Source organism: Epargyreus clarus, unplaced genomic scaffold, assembly GCF_041222505.1.
Source record: "Epargyreus clarus isolate Ecla_fem2 unplaced genomic scaffold, WU_Ecla_fem_2.2 ptg000033l, whole genome shotgun sequence".
Classification (NCBI taxonomy): Eukaryota; Metazoa; Arthropoda; class Insecta; order Lepidoptera; family Hesperiidae; genus Epargyreus; species Epargyreus clarus.
In genome coordinates, this window is record NW_027332238.1 from 5370783 (window position 1) to 5391804 (window position 21022).

Here is a 21022-nt window from a genome sequence, read left to right on the forward strand (position 1 = left end):
CGGGTCTCCTCTCAGAATGAGAAGGATTAGGCCATAGTCCACCGCGCTGGACAAGTGCGTATTGGTAGACTTCACATACCTTTGAGAACTTTTTCTTTTTTAAACATTTCTCAGGTATGCAGGTTACCTCACGGCGGTTTCCTTCACCATTTAAGCAAGTGATAATTAATTTCTAATACGCACATAACTTTGAAAATTCAGAGGTGCGAACCTGGTATTTGAACCTCGGACCCCTCGATCAAGAGGCCGAGTTTCTTAACCACTAGGCTATCACCACCTAAACTAAAAATAACTGACCATATATTCGTTTTCGAAACTGATTCTAAAAAGGGGGATATTTGGGTTATAACAATATATCCTATATATTTGTCAATAAGAATTGAACATACTAACTTTATTTAAACATTTTTTATCAAATATTTTGCTCTCCATCAAACTATGTAAACAGTGTGCTGTGGACGGAAATATATTACATATTTCTGTGGTACGACTCCGGCGGCACCGCCGTCACACCTATTTCTATTATAACAGCAGTGTAGCGCTGCTGTGTTCTGGTTTGAAGTATGGTAAGAGACATACTTATCCGAGGCGTTCCAGCTTAGTCCTCATTAGTAGGATCTGTGGCCGATCTTAGGTAGGAATCTTATCTGGGGTTGATTACAGATGTCCATAAGGCAGTAGCTTACCATCAGACTGCATGCTCGTCTGCTAATTCAATATTAAAAACTTATTGCGAGCAAGCAGTCCACCTCATGATGACACTACCGGACATCTGAAATCAACCCCAGATAGGATTAAACCCACCTGAAATCGGCCACAGATCCTACCTTTGAGGACTAAGCTGGAACGCCTCGGAAAAGTATCTCCCTTACCACACTTCAAACTAGAACACAGCAGCGCTACACTGCTGTTATAACACACATAGGCATCTTAGTATAAAACCATCCCACTGATTTGCCCAGCAGTAGGCTAAATTCCCAAATACATTTCCGCCCACAAAAAAACAAAATCGATCTTAAATAATCCTAATTAACTCTCATAATATTCAATAATAACTAATATTTATATTCTTCATTCATTTAGGATATTTTTACACTATTTTTTTTTCTTCGTAATAATTATAATTTTATTATTTTAAATCGAAAATCGAGATAAAATGCAAATCAATTTCAATATATCACATCACTATAATAATTATAATTAATATATGATTTTTTTTTTATTATTTTATTTATTATTATTATTATTATACTTTTATTTATACACTAAATTTATTTACGCGAAAAATGTAAAAGAAACAACTCGAATTCTATACAAACTTCCTAAGGTAGATATAATTCGTAGAATAATATTTATTTTAAGGCTAAATACACTCTTAGACCCACACTAGAATGCTATGGGTGCTGCACACGCATAAAAAGACCCAGAGAGAAATCAGAGTTAATTTACACCTTCAGACACAGACCGTGTCAGACACGTATCGTTGCAGACAAAATATTATTTTCCCATACAAAGCGTATTGACGTATTTAAATCAAGATTTTGTATAAAAAGTAGTAATATGTCTGTGACGTGCCGTGTCTGATACGGTCAATGTCTGTAGGTATACGCCTTACCGGACCGGGCATCAAACCCTCTAACTCTTATGTGTCAATCTATTTGTGTGTATAGCACCCACAATACAGAGTAGGAATACTTTATTTAATTATATTGTGAATATTCGACAACACCATAAGGTCTATTCTGCAAGAAATCCGAATTTTCGGATCTATACATAACATTATTCATACATTCGGCCGAAAATTCGTTTCTGTTGTACACCGCACGGAATCCGTACATTCGTTCGAAGTTTCGGCTATATATCGCGTGAGATCCGTAAATTCGGCCGAAGTTTCGGCTCTACACCGCGCGGATACCGTAAATTCGGTCTAAGTTTCGGATCTATACCGCGCGCAATCCGTAAATTCGGTCCAAGATTCGGATCAACACCACGCGGAATCCGCAAGTTCGGTCGAAGTTTCGGCTATATACCGCGCGGATACCATAAATTCGACCGAAGTTTCGGCGGTATACTGCGCGGATATATCCTGGCGAAGTTTTTGACCGAAATTTCGAAATAATGAGGAAAATTTGACATATAAACCTCATTTTGTATGGTTTTCATCCATATATTGACATACAGAATAGACCTTCTAAGTTCAATTTAACATTTAAAACCCACAAACTTGTGACAGTAAACTCAATAGTGTATCATTTACATATACGGCCCATTATACCTACAGACACAGAACGTATCGCGTCAGACAAGATCATGGTACCTATACAATACAGCCAGGCACGGCCCGTGTCGGTCGCGTTACAGCATATAAATACGTTCATACACATTGTACGGAACGGTGTGTGTCTGTTTCGCCACGGGGCGTGTCTGATACGTACGATGTCTGTACATATAAATACACCATGACTTGTGTCGATAAAGAATGCATTTCAATACGCTCGCCAAACATCCACAAACAGTTACAAATACCAACGTGTGGATAGAGCCATTGACTTGTAAACAGCAAGCGCTTGTAGCCGATGTAATAGATTATCGGTTTTTTGGCAAATCAAAGGGTATTCGCCGATCGATCGCACGTTTATGTGTTTGTAGAAGTTTTTTATTTGTTAAATATTGCTTTGCCAAGTGTATGCAATATATCAGACAGACAAATAACTATCAATATTTTTTATAATATTGGAGTAGCAGACGAGCATGCAGTCCACCTGATGGTAAGTCACTGCCGTATGGACATGTTGCAATCAACCCCAGATAGGATTAGATTCCTACCTGAGGTCGGCCACAGATGCGCCGCTACCCCTGAGGACTAAGCTGGAACGCCTCGGTAAGTAATTTCAAATTTCAAATACATTCTTTATTAACACAAGTTGTATACATCAAAACCGATAAAATAACTCAAAATTTTAATTACAAGTATAATTTTATTTTTATTTTTTCATACACATCATCTTTTTCACGGCAGTGCTTTATCCAAGTCTAGATTATTCTTTGAAAATCACTCAAATTTACAAAAAAAAAAAACAATTCATTTTTGCCAAATCAAAAAAATATTATTTAGTGTGACCACACTCAAAAAAATTCAATATTAAAAAAAACATTCAACAAAATTTATTATTATGATTAATTTGAGAAAAATCCAGTGTTACTATCGACAAAAAAGTCCAATAGAATTTTTGGGGAAATTCAAATTTCCCACAATTTGCCAGTGTTGCAACATTAAAATCACGATTCCCCAACATATACAAAATCTCATTATGCCGATAATTATACTTATTAAACAATTTATTAATTAAAAAATTATTGCCGTATACGTCTTAAATTTAAATTCAATTTTTAATTCTTAACACATTTTCAAAATTACAATGACGTGAATTGCAAAATTTTCGAAAAAATTGCAACATTTTGAGTCTAAAAATGCAATCCGTAATAAGCGACATTGCTCAAACTTGAAATATTTACAAAAAAATACAAATGTCTAGAACCTACTATATTCAATCAAAATTTATCTTTTTTTTTATCCGACTTCAAAAAAAGGAGACGTATTCGACCGCTGTGTGTGTGTGTGTATGTGTGCGTACGTGTGTGTGTGCGTGTGTGTGTGTGTGTGTGTGTGTGTATGTGTGTGTGTAAACTTGTCTAAATGACAAATTTTGAATCAGTCGTGTTGCCTTCAGCTCCCTCTCAATCCGACATCGATACTACTGCCATCTAGCGGAGTTTACAGTAAACACGAGTCCAATTTTTGCAAATTATGACATTTTTTTTCAAATTTTGACAATTTTTGCAAATTTTGAAAAATTTCTGCAATCATGTGATGGCGGTGTTTACGGTAAACACGAGAGTCAATTTTACCTAAATTTTGACATTTTTTTGCAAATTTGACAAATTTTTGCAATCACGTCATTGTAATTAAAAAAAATGCACTATTACACACGAATCCTACTAGAGGTCTGTCGTATCCATATTTTACATATGTTGTTACAATGTCATTATTGGTGTGACAAGAGTGCCCGCGGAGGGACTAAACTGGAACGCCTTGTGTCCGTGACGAGACTAAGTCAGAACGCCTTTTGTCGATTATTGGCGAAATCAACCAACAATGGTCATTTCTTTTTAATGACAATAAAAATAAAGTTAACCAAAAGAATTTATTTTATGTTTATTGTCATATTTGTCAAAAATGACGATGACAAATACACTGTTTTGACTAAAATGTCTTTTGTCAACCGTACAATGATAACAAATTGAAAATAAATTCAAACCGATAATCTTTGTCAAAAATGTCAAGAATTAAAATGACGAATTCAAAACTGACTGACTTTAGAGCTATGTGACAAATCCATTTTCACTGATCACTTGTCTGTCATACATCAAAAAATGACTGACAAATTCCAAAATTGTTAACAAATTTATATGACAAATGCATTCGGACTTAATTAACTTGTCTGTCATAATTAGTTAACAAAAATGACAGACAAATGCAAAAATTTGTTGACATAAATGTCCGTGACAAATCCATTCCATCATTACTAACTTGTCTGTCATAATTCGTCAACAAATAACAGTGACAAATTAATGACAAACCCGTCACTGCCATCACTGACGTCATTGACATCATTCCACATGCGTCAACAATAATGACCGTGACAAATCCGTCACTACTATCACTGAAGTCATTGACGTGACGTCATTCGACATTCTTCGACAATAATGACCATGACAAATTAATAACAAAGCCGTCACTGATGTCATGGACATCATTCCATATTAGTCAACAATAATGACCGTGACAAATCATGACAAACCCGTCACTGCCGTCACTGTCGTCACTCCACGTCACTCCCGTCACACACACATCACTGACAACTACAATATCAATCCACTCACATATACACATTACTTCGTGGAGTTCTTCCTCGGCATCGGTTTGTCTTTAACCCTCTCCTTCTTGACGGGGGTTGGTTTCTCTGTCTTCACGGGGGTGGGTTTCTCTTGTATCGGTGGGGATGAGGGTTTCTTGGGCTTGTTGGCTTTAGCTGCCGCTGCGTAGTTGATTGGTTTAGGGCCTGAAGGGACCTCCTCGGGCGGTGGTGACGTTTGCTGCGAACAATACATAATTATTAGAGATGCGCCGAATAGTGGTTTCACCGAATAACCGAATACCGAATAATATTCGGTTTTAAGCTTTACCGAACCGAATATTCGGCCGAATTATTCGGTTAACCATTTCTTTATTGTCAATTTGCCAGTTATGTGTGTTCATTCACACTTTAAAATGTTGATTTGAGTTTTAAAAATGATTACTGATTTTAGGTTTAAAATAAATGTTGACTATACTAACTATAGATTAAGTAATAAATGTGTTGACTTGAAGTTTCAAAATAAACGTTGATTTGATGTTCAATTGCTTAATTTTATTAGCTTTACTCAACATATTCTTCATAGGATATGAATTTGACTAATAATATAACATAAATCTCATATAAGAAGTTTTGTGTTTTAGTCCTGTACCATGTCGTGTATACAAGAAAACAGAAATACTCGAACCGAATATATTCGGCACTAAAACCGAATAATTCGGCCGAATACAAATAGCAAAAAAGATGCCGGATACGCCGAATACCGAATACCAAACGAATATTCGGCGCATCCCTAAAAATTAGTATTTAGACATTTTCAAATTTCGATCTTCCATTGGCAAAATGATAGATTGATTATTAATTATGCACGTGATCTATCTCGTCGCTCACCTTAACAGCTTCGACGACACTCGCGACGACAGTCACGGCAACGGTTTCCTCGACAGCGACTGTTACGGGAACATCGTCGAGCTTCTCCACTTTGGCTTCACTCTTCACCGGCTTAACTTCCTTCTTCTTCACAGGCGTTTGGACCTGTTGTATGGTGAATATTTAGAAAAATATTCATATTAAATTTTAAATACTAATCTGATGTAAACAAAATATTAAACTATGAAGGAAAGGTGATAAAATTCTGAAGGTGGTAGTACTCTCTGCGGTTCGACTCCGGCGGCACCAGCGTCACACATATTTCTGTTGTTAAACTAGAAAGAAAAGATAGTAGAATTCTGAAGGTGGTAGAACCCTCTGTGGTTCGATTCTGTTATAACAGCAGTGTAGCGCTGCTGTGTTCTGGTTTGAAGTGTGGTAAAAGACATACTTATCCGAGGCGTTGCCGCTTAGTCCTCAGGGGTAGCGGCGCATCGATGGCGGACCTTAGGTAAGAATATCTAATCTTACTTGGGATTGATTACAGATGTCCATGGGCGGCAGTAGCCACTTATCATCAGGTGGATTGCATGCTCGTCTGTTACTCCTATATTATAAAAACTGAACTAAAATATATATAAAACTAACCTTAGTCTCACTCTTAGCGGGCACAGGCTTAACCTTCTTAGGGTCGACTTTGACCGTCTTCTTAGGGTCTAAGACCTTCGGCTTCACCTCCCTACGTTCCTTGGGCCTCTTGTCCAAGGGCTTATCTATCGAAGGCTGGACATCAGCGGCGCTCACTTCAGGCGGATCGCTGGGCGGTGGAGTTGTTTCTAAAACTATTTAAAAAAAAATAATTAAAAATCACTGCATTTTTTTTTTATTATTTTTATGAAATTATATTAGCACATGAGTCCATATCATTTTATTTAATAATATAGGAGTGGGAGGCTACTGCCGCCCATGAACATCTGTAATCAACACCAGATAAAATTAGATTCCTATTTGAGGCATAGATTAGTAAAGATACTTCGCCGCCTTGAAATTGAATGAAGCCACAAACGGCTTATTTTAGTAAGTTCTTTTTTTGAATTCTTGACAAATAAAAACATTTTTAGAGAAAATATACGAATAAATAACTAATACTGCGTAATTTACGTAATAAATAAATAATTATTTCAAATATTTCAGGGACATTTTAGCACGGAGACGTGGCAAAACTTTTTTACGCAACTGTTTCAATTCTCAAAACTGGGTACATTTTCTTGTTAGGAGTGAGTAATCTTTACTAATCTATGATTTGAGGTTGGCCCTTCAAAAAAGAATACATCAGCTCTAAACTGTTACTGCCATACATTATTAGAATTATAAATACACCTCGAAGGTGGTAGAACCCTTTGTGGTTCGACTCCGGCTGCACCACCGTCACACCTATTTCTGTTATAACAGCAGTGTAGCGCTGCTGTGTTCTGGTTTGAAGTGTGGTAAGGGAGACATACTAATCCGAGGCGATCCAACTTAGTCCGCAGGGGTAGCAGCGCATCTGTGATCGACCTCAGGCATGAGTCTAACATAATCTGGGATTGATTACAGATATCCAACGGTAGTAGTCACTTACCATCCGATCAACATACTCGGCTACTCCTATATTATAAAAAAATAATTATGTTTTTTTTTACCAATAAAGAGATATTTTTGCCAAGAGTTTTTTATTTGATTTATTTTCTTTTTTTATTTTTGATTAAAGAATCAAATATATCTATAAAAATGTCCAACATACCGTCCGTCCCACTATCTTCTTTTTTAGTCTCCACTTCGCTCTGTGTCACTGCTTCTTCTTTCACATTCTGTACATCTTCTGAGGGGCTCGATGACTCCGCTGCTGATGTGGTCTCCGGTGAGTCTTGTTTGTCTTCTAGAAGTAAATAGCAGTTGTCGTTAATCTGATCGTCCCACTGCTGGGCACGGGTCTCCTCTCAGAATGAGAAGGATTAGGCCATAGTCCACCGCGCTGGCCAAGTGTGTATTGGTAGACTTCACATACCTTTGATAACCTTTTTTTTAAGATTTCTCAGGTATGCAGGTTTCCTTACGATGTTTTCCTTCACCGTTTAAGCAAGTGATAATTACTTTTAAATAAGTACATATAGTGACGTACGGACTCGTCACTACTCGACGAGCTACTAGATATTATTCGCCGAGCTACTCGTCATTAATCCGCATTAGTACCCCCCATTACATGTATTTGTCATTGTCATTATTCGGGGAACTACTTCTCATTATTCGCCGACCTATTCGTCCCTACTCGCCGACCAACTCGTCACTATTCGCCGACTCACTCGTCAATACTACAACTCACCTGTGTGTGTGGGTGAGGGTGGCGGCCGCCTCGTGGGCACGAACTCCGCGGCGAGGGGGTTGAGGGTGGAGCGCGAGACCGTCTCCTCTAGCGACAGCGAGCTCGTGCCGTTGCTTGTGCTGCGGAGACCAAAATCCAAAATCAAAAATCAAAATAAAAAAAAATGGAACATTGTAAATGTGTTATACAAGCGCGCCCAGCGGTGTTACATACAAATATTCTACTTCGATGAGGATGTCGATGAGATTTTATTTTTATTTATTTTAAAGATGTGCCTTTTTTTTAAGACTCAACTTTTAATAGTATAGTTATCAATAAACAGGTATAAGAATTTTTATAAACTAAAAAATATTTACAATTATAATTAAACTTACAGAAAATTATAAGAAATAAATGAAACTATACATATAAAATAACTTATTTACAAAATTTACATATATACAAAAATAAAAAAACAAAAATATAAAAACTAAAACACTACCATAAAAAACTTTATTTATTTATTGTAACACTAACAGAAAGTTAAGCTACAAAAGGGCAAACATAATGCCTGATGGCATTTTCTACCAGTCAACCCTGGGTGAATGCAGAAAGTTTTAATTGTGATTGTGAATAATTCATCGGTTAACCGAGGAATGGAACAGTGACACAGAAATAAAGGCACGCATTGAAACAGCTCGTAACTCTTTTAAAGCCATGAAAAAAGTCCTGTGCAACCGTAACATTAACATCGCGTTACGTACTCGTTTACTCCACTGTTACATCTGGCCTATTGTACTGTACGGATGCGAGGCTTGGACTTTCAAAGAGGATTTAAAAAAACGGATAGAAGCCTTTGAGATGTGGACGTATAGACGCATGCTCTCCATTAGCTGGATCCAAAAGATAACCAATGACGAGATCCTAAGACGCATTGGCCAAAAGCGTAAACTCATGCTTACCATCAAAGAGAGAAAAGTCTCTTACTTGGGTCACATTCTACGGCATCCACGTTACGAACTTCTCCAGCTCATTATAATGGGCAAAGTCGCGGGGAAAAGGCGAGTAGGGAGAAGAAAAAAATCTTGGCTGCGGAACATTCGAGAGTGAACGGGGATAGCAAGCGCAGCTGAACTATTCCGCCTCTCAAAAAACCGTGAGGGATTTAGACAGCTGATAGCCGACCTTCACTAGTTGGAGGGGCACCGCAAGAAGAAGAAGAATAATTCATATACACATTGTATTAGTGTGCGTGTTAGCTAGCTACTCATACTTTCTCCGACTGAAATTTGTCCTAATATTGTATTTTTATATTATACGAGTAGTAGACGAGCATGCAGTCCACCTGATGGTAAGTGGGTACTGCCGCTCATGGACATCTATAATCAACCCCAGATTGGATTAGATATTCCTACCTGAATTCGGCTACAGATGCGCCGCTACCCCTGAGGACTAAGCTGGAACGCCTCGGATAAGTATGTCTCTTACCCACACTTCAAACCAGAACACAGCAGCGCTTAACACTGCTGTTATAACATAAATAGGTGGTGGGGTGGAAATAGGTAGCGCCTTCAAACTCTGGGTGTTTGTGTATTCGTCCTTGTGTGTTCATAGCACCCACAATACAGAGAATCCTGCATGGTTGTGAGTGTAGAAAGCATTTATTTATCTATCAGTGGCCACTCATGTGTTACTGTCAACTCAGTGGAACGTACCAGGGCATCGAACCTGGGGCCACAGATTGCGTAGCCGAGTTCCAATCACTACTTATATTATTCAACCACTAAGCTACCACTGAGTCAAAGGCACTACACTAGTATCGGTGGCCACCCACATGAGGTTACTATCAACTCAGAAGAACATGCCAGGCTTAGAACCTGGGACCCCAGATCACCAGACTGAATTCCAACTAAACTTTGAAGGTGGTAGAACCCTTTGTGGTTCGACTCCGGCGGCGCCACCGCCACACCTATTTCTACCTTATAACAGCAGTGTTAGGCGCTGCTGTGTTCCGGTTTGAAGGGTGTGGTAAGGGAGACAGACTTTTCTGAGGCGTTCCAGCTTAGTCCTCAGGGGTAGCGGCGCATCTGTGGCCGATCTCAGGTAGGAGTATCTAATCTTATCTGGGGTTGATTACAAATGTCCATGGGCGGCAGTAGCCACTTACCATCAGGTGGACTGCATGCTCGTCTGCTACTCCTATATTATAAAAAAAAAAACTACCACTGTCAGTCACACTACACTAGTATCGGTGGCCACTCACGTGGGGTTATTGTGACCGTTGGCGGTAGGCGCCCGCCTCTCCCGCTGCTCGTCCTCCAACATCGCCTCTATGCACTGCTCCATCAGCGCCTCCTCCTCCAACTGCTGCATCACCTGCAATTTATGTGTTTTATGTGTTACTAAAACACATTATTAATTTTGTAACACATACATTTATTATTATTCTATTTACCGTAAACAATCACTCATTATTTTTCCCAGATCCCCCAAGTAGTTTCGCTGTCCTTTGAGTCTGCATATGTGTGTGTGCTACTATTTGTCTGCCTGTATCTCTGTATTTCTATCTGCATGTCTTAGTGTCTATTAGTCTGTCTCTCTGTCTATATGGATGTCTGACTGCCTGAATCTCTGTGAGCATATCTATCGTATCTCTGCCTGTACGTATGTCTGATTGCCTATCTCTCTGTCTGTTTGCGTGTATGTCTGTCTGTTTGCCTGTCTAATTGTATGTATGTTTGCCTATCTCCCTATCTGTCTGACTGCATGTCTGTCCGCCTATCTCTCTCTATCTGCCTCACTGTTTGTCAGTAACTCACCTGCTTATCGAACTCCTCCTCGTTCTCCATCCACATGTAATCGGCGAAGTCGTCCTGAGGCGCGGGCGGCGCGGGCGGGTACGCCGGCGGGTAGTACGCGCCGGCCATCACGTAACCTGCAATGATCACGTTACGGGATTACGTAATGGGGTACAAATAAAGAGTATTTATTGTTGTTGTTGTAATGTGACAACCCTAGCTCTTTTCTATTACACCACCCTTTCCCCCAGCTATAAAAAATATGATACAAGTGTCTTTCATTCCTTATTGATCAATTGATCATAAACTATATGGTTATATTTATTTTCTAAAAGAGTACAACTCACTTACATAAGAAAATACAAGTTCATTTTCTAATAAATACATCAAGCATCGGAACAAAATAAAATTCTTGAGATTTTACAATTGTAGGTAGAATACGAATAGTGGAATATTACAATATCATATTAAAATATCTATCAACAACGCAATAAAAACTACAAGTCTAATCCACAATCTACCCCCCCTTCCTCTATTCGTTTGTTTACTCAATGCTCCCCTTCGTCTACACTACATCTCAGCAACTCTTGCCCTACAAAAATAACCCCCCCCCCCCTTCCTTACCTCCGCTTCGGTGCCCCACTCCTACACGCTGCCAATGCTTCTCTTCCTCTACTCCTTCCTCGACAACTTATCTACCACAAAAGTACCCCTTTCCCCCACATTTCCTACCCCTTCTTCATGCACCACCCAGCTCACCAGATATATGCCCGTGTGGCACGTGCACAGGCCTGTGAACGCCCGTGTCGTCAGCGTCTCCCCTCTCAACAACTCTTCAAATGTAACCCCACTCCACCCACGCATTTGGCCCCTGCTCTATCTAACATTTCGACAACCCTTCCCCTGTAAAAAGTTGCTTCCTCTCCGCTGCGCATTATCTGATCCCTTCCCTTCCCCCACACAGTATCTGCCCCCCTTCCTTACCCCACAAAGTATGTGCTCCCCTCCTAACGCGCTATCTCCCCCTCCATCTTACAGTGTCACATAGCAACCAACTCACCAGGTATATGCCCGCGGGGTATGTGCACAGGGTAGACCGGTGGTCTGTGAACGCCCGCGTCGCCGCTGCCGACCACGCCGCCACCAACGCCGCTGTCTATTATAACGCCGTTTGGCTGTAAAACGACAATTTAATTATTTATCAAAATTATTCAGTTATTCAGTTATTAAAATTGTTATTTTGAAGGTGGTAGAACCCTTTGTGGTTCGACTCCGGCGGAACCACCGCCACACCTATGGTCTCTATTCAATCCTTCAAACCGGAACACAACAAATAAACGCTTAATAAATAAACGCTTTCTACACTCACAGCCCCACATCATCATCCTCATTTAGATATCTGTCTGGCCGTGGATCGAACCCGGGACCCTTTGCGCGTTAGACCGGTATGGTGACCGCTCCGCCACGTGGGTCGTCAACAGCGCTTAAAATTGCTGTTAGGCCGAAACAAGTGTGACGGTGGTGCCGCCGGAGTCTTAAACAGATGGTTTTACCAAAACCCACAAGACCTCTCAGGAAACCCCTGTATAACATTCTATATGTCTATATGTGTCTAACATAATATTCTAACACTGCGGATCTCTAAATTACAAACTTTTCAGGAGAACAAAAAAGTCCCATTTAGTTGTTTTTAATTCTCATTATCGTCACCTCTTTAAGTATGAAACAACTTGAGCGTTGTTTTCACCGGGTATTTGGCCCAGCCTATAAAGTATATACGCTGTGTTTTCTTTATTGATAGGGGTAACTCAAAATTACCATTTTTGAACTATTTTTACGTGTTAGAACTATTTTTTATAATATAGGAGAAGCAGACAGAAGCATGTAGTCCAGGATGGTAAGTGACTACTGCCGCCCATGGACATCTATAATCAACCTCCAGTGACATTAGATTCCTCCCTAAGGTCGACCACAAATGCGACGCTACCCTGATAACTAAACTGGTACGCCTCAGAAAGATAACTCCTCACCACTCTTCAAACCAGAACACAGCAGCGCTACTCTGCTGTATAACAGAAATAGGTCTAGCTGTGGCACCATCAAACCACAGGGGAAACTACCACCTTCAAAAACCACAGCATCTCTCAAAAAACCCCAGTATCCCCATATATAACGTAACTGCTACACTGCTGTTATAACAGAAATAGGTCTAGCTGTGGCACCATCAAACCAGAGGAAACTACCACCTTCAAAAACCCCAACATCTCACAGAAAACCCCAGTGTCCTCATATATAACGTAACTGCTACACTGCTGTTATGACAGAAATAGGTCTAGCTGTGGCACCATCAAACCACAGAGGGTTCTACCACCTTCAAAAACCACAACATCTCTCAAAAAACTCCCAATATCCCCATATGTAACGTAACTCACCTGCCACTGCCCATTCTCCTCGTTGCCATAATAAGCGCCTACATTCGGTGGTGCTGGTGCCTCTGGTATTTTCATTCTTGCAACACTGACAATTGTGAAATCTTTTCCACTTCCAAAATATCCATACACATATATTATATAACACTAACACTATAATTTAACTCGTTATCCGTTACAATTTATAATGTATTGAAATAAGAGTTTATTTTCAAATCGTGAGGCACTGTTTTCATAAGAATTCCAATCTTGGGTGGCCTGCCGACTATATTCATTTCTAGATTGCTCTGCCACTGAAAAAGAGAAATGTTTTGTTGAAGAGAGAATAATAAGTGTTTGCATGTGTTGATGCAACTATGTGTGTGGGTATGTATGTGTATTTGTATGTAGATGTGAGTGCGAGTGTGTGTGATAGTGTCCCTGCGCAAATGGGTACGTGTGTGTGTGTGTGTGTGTGTGTGTCAGAGTGAGCGTGTACGTGTGCACTTGGATATGTGTGCGTGGGCGTGCGCATTTGGGTGTGTTCATGTCGATAAGTGCGCGCGTGTGTGTGCGTGTGTGTGTACGCGCATTTCGAAGTGTCAGTATGGGCGTATGGCTGTGTGAGCTAACATTTAATGTGTGAATATAAGCTTGTGTGGATGTCACCATTGCATGATAATTAAATTTTTAAATTTAACAATTTCTGCCTACTGAAAATTGAGAAATTTCAATCTTTAGTAACCAACAATGGCTAGACTGATTATACTAAAGAGATGTATGTCGGCAATGACTTTACAATCCGATAGATTTTCTCATTTGTAAATCTTATATATAAAATTCTCTTGTCACAATGTTAGTTACCGTACACCTCTGAAACGGCTTTACCGATTTTCACCAAGTTTTATATGCATATTCAGCAGATCTGAGAATCGGCTACTATCTATTTTTCATACCCCTTAGTGATAAGGGTTGTTCACCCTTAACATTTTTTTATTTATATGGCAACACAACGTTTGCCGGGTCAGCTAGTTATAAAATAATACATTATATTTGCCAAATCATCTATTATATTAGGCATTACTTATCACAGGGCGGATAAAATGTTTTCCTGTGTGGATAGCTGGTAATACCCCTATAAATTTAGTCATGTTACTGATAGGATTAGCATTAGCCTATGTGGGAGTCTGGGGTTCAAATACTAGTCTACAATATTTATAAGTTATGTGAATTAGAAATTAATTATCACTTGTTTAAATGGTGAAGGAAAACATTGTGAGGAAACTTATAACCTTGAACATAAGAGATTTTTAAAAAAGTTCTCAAAGGTATGTGAAGTCTACCAATACGCACTTGTCCAGCGCGGTGGACTATGGCCTAATCCTTCTCATTCTGAGAGACCTGTGCCCAGCAGTGGGACAGTAATTGGTCCACTTGATAATAAGTAGTCCCTGCTACCTATGGACTTTCTTTGTTTTTTTTTGATAATATAAGAGTAGCAGACGAGCATGCAGTCCACCTGATGGTAAGTGGCTACTGCCGCCCATGGACATCTGTAATCAACCCCAGATAGAATTAGATATTCCTACCTGAGGTCGGCCACAGATGCGCCGCTACCCCTGAGGACTAAGCTGGAACACCTCGGAAAAGTATGTCTCCCTTACCATACCCTTCAATCGGAACACAGCAGCGCTTAACACTGCTGTTATTAGGTAGAAATAGGTGTGGCGGTGGTGCTGCGGGAGTCGAACCACAAAGGGTTCTACCACCATCGAAACCTTTTTAAAACTATCTTATTCTATGACTAACATAGTACAAAAATAGTAAAAAAGATTTAATTAGAAAAAATATATAAGTGCTTCAAAAAAGATTATTTTTCAAATACAGTGAAAGGTATTTAAATTTTTGATGAACACTCATTTTTAGTGCATATTTGGCAATAAAAGGTGAATTTTACTTTTTAATTGTATTTATATTTAATTAGTTTCAATATTAACCTATTAAAAAAGTACAAACATAATAAATCAGGTTTGTACATATTCACAGTAGCCACTTACCATCAGGTAGACTACATGCTCGTCTGCTACTCTTACATTAAAAAAAAAACCTATTCCACTAGTGGTAGAGAAATTTCGACATTAAATTATTGTCCCACTGCTGGGCGTGGGACTACTATCAGAATGTAAGGTTTATGCCATAGTCCACATCAGGTGAGTGAATCACACACCTTAAAACTTTTTTTTACAGAATTTCTCATAAATTACAGAATATTCGTTCTCAAATTGAGAGCCAATTTCTAACTATGAAACTACGAAAAGTTTTATACCTGGGACTCGAACCTCTGACCATCAGCGTAAGAACGAATCAAACCACTAGCATTGCACATGCAATATTATGAAATATTGTCCCAATAAAAAACGAAAGGAATTAACTTTCTAATTTAAAATCACTACGTAATGCGTGTTTACAAATATATAGTGTAGTGTATTAAAAAGTAACAGTTGAAAGCTATCTAATTATAGATAGCCTAGATTTCTTGATACGAAAGGCAATTTTTACCAACTTTCCTATGCTATAAATAGGTCACAAAACGACTAGAATAGAGTGCAAAGTCTAGGTTTTGCCGATACGGACAGAAACGACTCAAATTATTGCAGACAACGTACACGTGTTGAGATGTACAAATACGTAACGCGAAAAGCAAGCAATACTTACAGTTTTAACGCACTGCGTGTGCGTTTTATTCACTCAACTATCATTCCACGGTCTCCTATCGCCAATAAGCTGTTTCGTTGCACGAAAAACTGGCGAATTTACACTATAACCTATACACTAAACAGGCTAAGTTTTCCCTGATTGCTTTCGTGGTAGCAACCAATATGGCCACCGGTCTGAAGTTTGTGCGAGCTGACTCGAATAATAAACTAACTTCACGTTGTATATGATACCGGCGTTTTGGGTCCTGGAAACGGTTGTTTAGGAAATTTGTAAGAATTAAAGGGAATTTATCGTTCATGAGAAAATTACACTCTTGTAAATTTAGCTGAGCCAAAACAAATGTCAAAATGACGGATGTTTGAATTTCCACGTTTGAAATAAAATTGCAAGCTTTGTGAAATAAATCTAGGTGTTACGGTTCCAAGTTATACTTCAACTTAAATGCATTTTGAAAGATTTATTTTCATGATCACTTTAATTTTCACATTATTGCGTTTATTATTACAAAAAAGTTATTTTTAATTGATTATTATTTTGACTGTATAATAAAATTTATCTTTATAAAAAAACACTGATGGATCGACATATATTTTATCTTTATCTGTCATTCACACGTCATATAAATCAATGTATGGTATTTAAAAAATCAATAATATTTAGATTTTTTATTTTTTCGTGAATATTTAAATGAAAAATGGACATACCGAACGTAGAACCGGACGAATCGACGGTGGATTCGTCTCAGCTATGCCGCGGTTGTCTAGTTTCGTCTGGAGAGATGAAAAACATGGAAGACTGGGGCCTTTTAGAGGACTTCGAGAGAATAACTAATATTAAGGTTCCTAATTTTTATTATTTAATGTACCTTCGAATTTTAAATGCGACTTTGCTTGTATGTTAATTTGCTTAAAAGTATCACCATAATTAAGTTATCAAAAATAAAAAAAATTGGACACTAAATTTACTACAAAAATAATTGGGATTCGGCGCCGACTAATTATTATCTTTTTTATTATAATAGAGTAGTAGACAAGTGCCTGATGCTACGTGGCTGCCGTCCATGAACAACTGTAATCAACCCCAGATAAGATTAGACTCTTACCTGAGGTCGGCCACATATGGGCAGCTAACACTGAGGACTAAGCTGAAACGCCTCGGAAATGTATGTTTCCCTTACCACACTTCAAACCAGAACACAGCAGCGCTTAACACTGGTGTTAGAACAGAAATAGGTGTGACGGTGGTGCCACCAGAGTCGAACCATAAAAGATGATTGTTTGCTTTTCACATCTTAATTACATAACTGATTGTCAGGGGTTCAGAACATAACATATTTTTTATCTCGAAAAATGGTACCATTCCTGAGGGATAGATAAACATAACAGAATTTATCTAATTCGTTTGTCAAGCTTCTCTACAAATTCCCCTGCCGTCCTGCGAAATACGGCAACTGGTGTAAAAAAATCTACTGCTGGATTCCAAGTCAGTAAACCGTTGAGCAGTGTCGCTTTAAGTAGGGGAGACTCCTTCCCGAACGAGAGCCTACACTTTGGTGTTGGGAACTTCCTCCTAAAAAGCTCTGCGAGCAAAGTCGTGGGTAAAAGTTACTTAATTATATGTTAAATGTCTTCCAGGTTGAACCCTCCGCCTGTACATCCCAGCTGCTGTGTATCAATTGTGAGGAGATGCTTTTGAAGTGTCAACAATGGATCAAACAGTGTCGGGAATCTGATGATCATATGCAGAATATTGCTAAAGTAAGTAAACTATATTGATTTTGGAAGAAACAAAGATAGACGGGAAGGGAGAGAGGTTTTGGAAGGTGGTAGAACCCTTTAGTGTGCAGTGATAGCCTAGTGGTTAACAAACTCGGCCTCTCGATCGAGGGGTCCGAGGTTCAAACCCCAGGCACGCAACTCTGATTTTTCAAAATTATGTGCGTATTAGAAATTAATTATCACATGCTAAAAAAACGGTGAAGGAAAACATTGTGAGGAAACCTGTATACCTGAGAAATATAAAAAAAAAGAATCTCAAAGATATGTGAAGTCTACCAATACGCACTTGTCCAGCGTGGTGGACGATGGCCTAATCCTTCTCATTATGAGAAGAGACCTGTGCCCAGCAGTGGGACAGTAATGGGTTGATGATGATGATGAGAACCCTTTAGTGTATATGCAGCAACTATGTAAGTGGCTACTGCCGCCCATGGATATCTGTAATTAATTCTAGATAAGATTTAGAGTTGTATCTGAGGTCGGCCATAGAAATTCTGCTACTATAGAGGGCTAAGCTGGAACGCCTCGGAAAAGTATGTCTCCCTTACCACACCCTTCAAACCAGAACACAGCAGCAACAAACACAGCTGTTACTAAGCTAATAATTGTAGCTTCATCACAGTCACGAAATACTTTTCGAAGTTGCACTTCTTTTATTTACACCAAAGAAGTATAACTTCTTTTGTCATCATCATCATCAACCCATTACTGACCCACTGCTGGGCACGGGTCTCCTCTCAGAATGAGAAGGATTAGGCCATAGTCCACCGCGCTGGACAAGTGCGTATCGGTAGACTTCACATACCTTTGAAATTCTTTTTTTTTTATATCTCTCAGGTATACAGGTTTCCTCACGATGTTTTTCTTCACCGTTTAAGCAAGTGATAATTATTTCCAATACGCAAATAATTTTTGAAAAATCAGAGGTGCCTGGGATTTGAACCTCGGACCCCTCGGTCGAGAGGCCGAGTTTCTAAACCACTAGGCTATCACTGCTTTTGTACTTCTTCTTTTGTACTTATATGTTTTTTTTGTTCCAGAAGCAAGCTACCACCACCGAAGAGCAAGCAAATATAAAACCAATCATATCCTGTCTTTTATTTGAAAGTAATTTAGTTGTGATGATCGTAGCTCCGGATCCCGATGCTAAAATATATTTACATTGTCCATATAAATGTCAGAACTTCCACAAGAAACCTGACTTGCTTCAACATATGATAAATACACATAGGGTGGACAAATCCTTTACAATAAACCTTCAATACTACTGCTCAGTAAGTAACTGTCCGTATTACATTAATTCTAATATGAATAAATTCTTCGTTGGTCGAAAACAATTCAACCAACATTATAAAAAAGTGCACAAAGAAAAACAAACTTGTACGATCTGTTACTTACAATTTTCAACCACAAATGACTTCAATCGACATATCCCAACTTGTAATTTTAAGTTCGAATGTGAGGCTTGTAAATCTGAGTATACGACGAAGGAGAAGTTACTAGTACATCTGCTAAGACGGCACCCGGCGCTACATAAGCAATACAAAGATGAACGCAAGGCCGAGAAGCGTAAAGCGAAAATGGTGGTGGAAGCCAAGAAAGCTCGGATTGAAGAGGAGATTGATGAGACATGCGACAGTCCGACGCGTAACTTTGCGACGCAAACTCTCGAAAATATAAAGAATGACGTCACTTTGCCTTCTTGGATGGAGAAGGATACGCGGAAGGATGAGATTTCGACGCAAACGGTTTTCGAGGATTTGCTCTCGATGAGGTCTGATGATGAGTCGATTTTCGAAACGGTGTCGTTGTCAGATATACAAACGCAAACGTTTCCCATAGAGTTTGGGTTAAGCACGTCTAATAAGGAAACCATAACGTGTGAAACACAATCACCAGATCTGAGTCTGAAAGGCACTCAAACTTGTCTATGCTTGTATGATTCTCCAAGGTCGAATCGATTCCTTGACAGTGTGTCGTCGAGTCCGGGAATGAACTTTACCTCAACAGAGACTCAAACTGCGGACTTAGAGCAGAATATGACAGATGAGCTACAAAGTTGCAGTACCACTGAAACTCAGACTTGTGAAGAAATACAGAATTTGTGATATTGGTTGGAATAAGGCCCAGCTTATAACAGGCATTGAGCGTGTCAGACACGGGTCGGAGCAGACAAAATATTTAGGGTAAAAACAGAAACCTATTACTAGGCAAATCAAATTATTTTTTTTAATTCAAAATAGGTTATTTACAGAGCACTTTTTGAATGTCAATACAACCATTTCTCAAAGTGTTTCGTTATGGAGAAGAAGCGGAGAAAGAAACTCCATAATACACTACTTTAAAAAAAATGTTTTTAACAATGTTAAACTTAACCTAATGATACAGTAGAGCTGGAACTTCAGACCACACTGTTTTGTCATTCAAATAATCACTTAGTTTATAGTACGCTTTTTTACATAGCGTTTGTTTAACGACATGTTTGAACTTTTTCTCTGTGACATTCAAAATGTGGTCGGGTATTTTATTGCAGTAGCGAATACAGTTACCCGTGAAAGATCTAGCCACCTTACATAATCTATGTTTAGGAATTGCTAATTTATTTCTATTTCTAGTATTAAAGTTATGGTAGTTACAATTTTTTCAAACATATCAGTGTGTTTCCTTGTATACATAATATTTTTATAGATGTATTAAACTATGTACCGTCAATATATTAATAGTGGGAAACAGATCTCTCAGGGACTCACTATGATGCAGACACACACAACACAGCTTCCGCTGTCTGTCCGTGTGTCACAGGGCTCTATCTCTGGAACCGTAATAGATAGATGCTGGAAATTTTCACAGAATATTTGTAATGGTGGCCGCTATAACAAAAAATCTAAAAATACCTAAAAATGATCTTCAAAATAAATGGGGATCGCCATACAAGAAAATGTTATTTTTCAGCGATATTCATTAATTGAATTGTATAGATCCGCGTTTCCCAACCTGTGGTCCGCGGACCCCTGGGGGTCCGCGAGTATATGTATGGGGGTCCGCGGTGTCATCTCCGGACCATACATAAATCGCTCATTAAATGCAAAAGGGCCGCAAAACAGAAAATCAGCAAACCAGTTTTATTAGAAAAATGTGATCTAAGCACACAGTATTTTAAAAAATTAAAAAAGATGCATCCAATGGTGTATAA

General features: G+C 38.9%; 2 protein-coding genes across 4 annotated transcripts; one reads left to right on the forward strand and one right to left on the reverse strand.

Moving 5' to 3' along the window:
- Positions 1–4139: 4139 nt before the first annotated feature.
- Paip2 (polyA-binding protein interacting protein 2) lies at positions 4140–16422 on the reverse strand. Of its 2 annotated transcripts, none has more exons than XM_073090636.1 (10): positions 16049–16422; positions 13358–13647; positions 11986–12100; positions 10947–11062; positions 10391–10503; positions 8149–8267; positions 7570–7701; positions 6435–6628; positions 5808–5951; positions 4140–5157 (listed from the first exon to the last, which is right to left on the reverse strand). In XM_073090636.1, the coding sequence occupies exons 2-10, from the start codon at positions 13430–13432 to the stop codon at positions 4954–4956; spliced, it is 1212 nt and encodes a 403-aa protein (XP_072946737.1). In that variant the 5' UTR covers positions 13433–13647; positions 16049–16422; the 3' UTR covers positions 4140–4953. The 2 variants fall into 2 exon arrangements, with proteins under 2 accessions (XP_072946737.1, XP_072946736.1); XM_073090635.1 differs by having other exon boundaries at positions 7570–7704; positions 16049–16421.
- Positions 16423–16639: 217 nt separating this feature from the next.
- Positions 16640–20104, forward strand: LOC140755427 (uncharacterized). 2 transcript variants are annotated; one of them, XM_073090634.1, is made up of 3 exons: positions 16640–16889; positions 17686–17808; positions 18873–20104. In XM_073090634.1, the coding sequence occupies exons 1-3, from the start codon at positions 16746–16748 to the stop codon at positions 19935–19937; spliced, it is 1332 nt and encodes a 443-aa protein (XP_072946735.1). In that variant the 5' UTR covers positions 16640–16745; the 3' UTR covers positions 19938–20104. The 2 variants fall into 2 exon arrangements, with proteins under 2 accessions (XP_072946735.1, XP_072946734.1); XM_073090633.1 differs by having other exon boundaries at positions 16641–16889; positions 18870–20104.
- Positions 20105–21022: the final 918 nt, after the last annotated feature.

Bases quoted from the DNA above. Each gene is read 5' to 3' on its own strand.
- LOC140755427 (XM_073090633.1), top strand. From the start codon at position 16,746: ATGGACATACCGAACGTAGAACCGGACGAATCGACGGTGGATTCGTCT. The intron at 16,890-17,685 runs GTTCCTAATTTT...AATGTCTTCCAG, and splicing joins AGAGAATAACTAATATTAAG to GTTGAACCCTCCGCCTGTAC. The intron at 17,809-18,869 runs GTAAGTAAACTA...TTTTTGTTCCAG, and splicing joins ATATGCAGAATATTGCTAAA to AAGCAAGCTACCACCACCGA.
- Paip2 (XM_073090635.1), bottom strand. From the start codon at position 13,432: ATGAAAATACCAGAGGCACCAGCACCACCGAATGTAGGCGCTTATTAT. The intron at 11,063-11,985 runs GTGAGTTGGTTG...TGATCATTGCAG, and splicing joins ACCCCGCGGGCATATACCTG to GTTACGTGATGGCCGGCGCG. The intron at 5,952-6,434 runs GTTAGTTTTATA...ACCATACAACAG, and splicing joins CCGCTAAGAGTGAGACTAAG to GTCCAAACGCCTGTGAAGAA.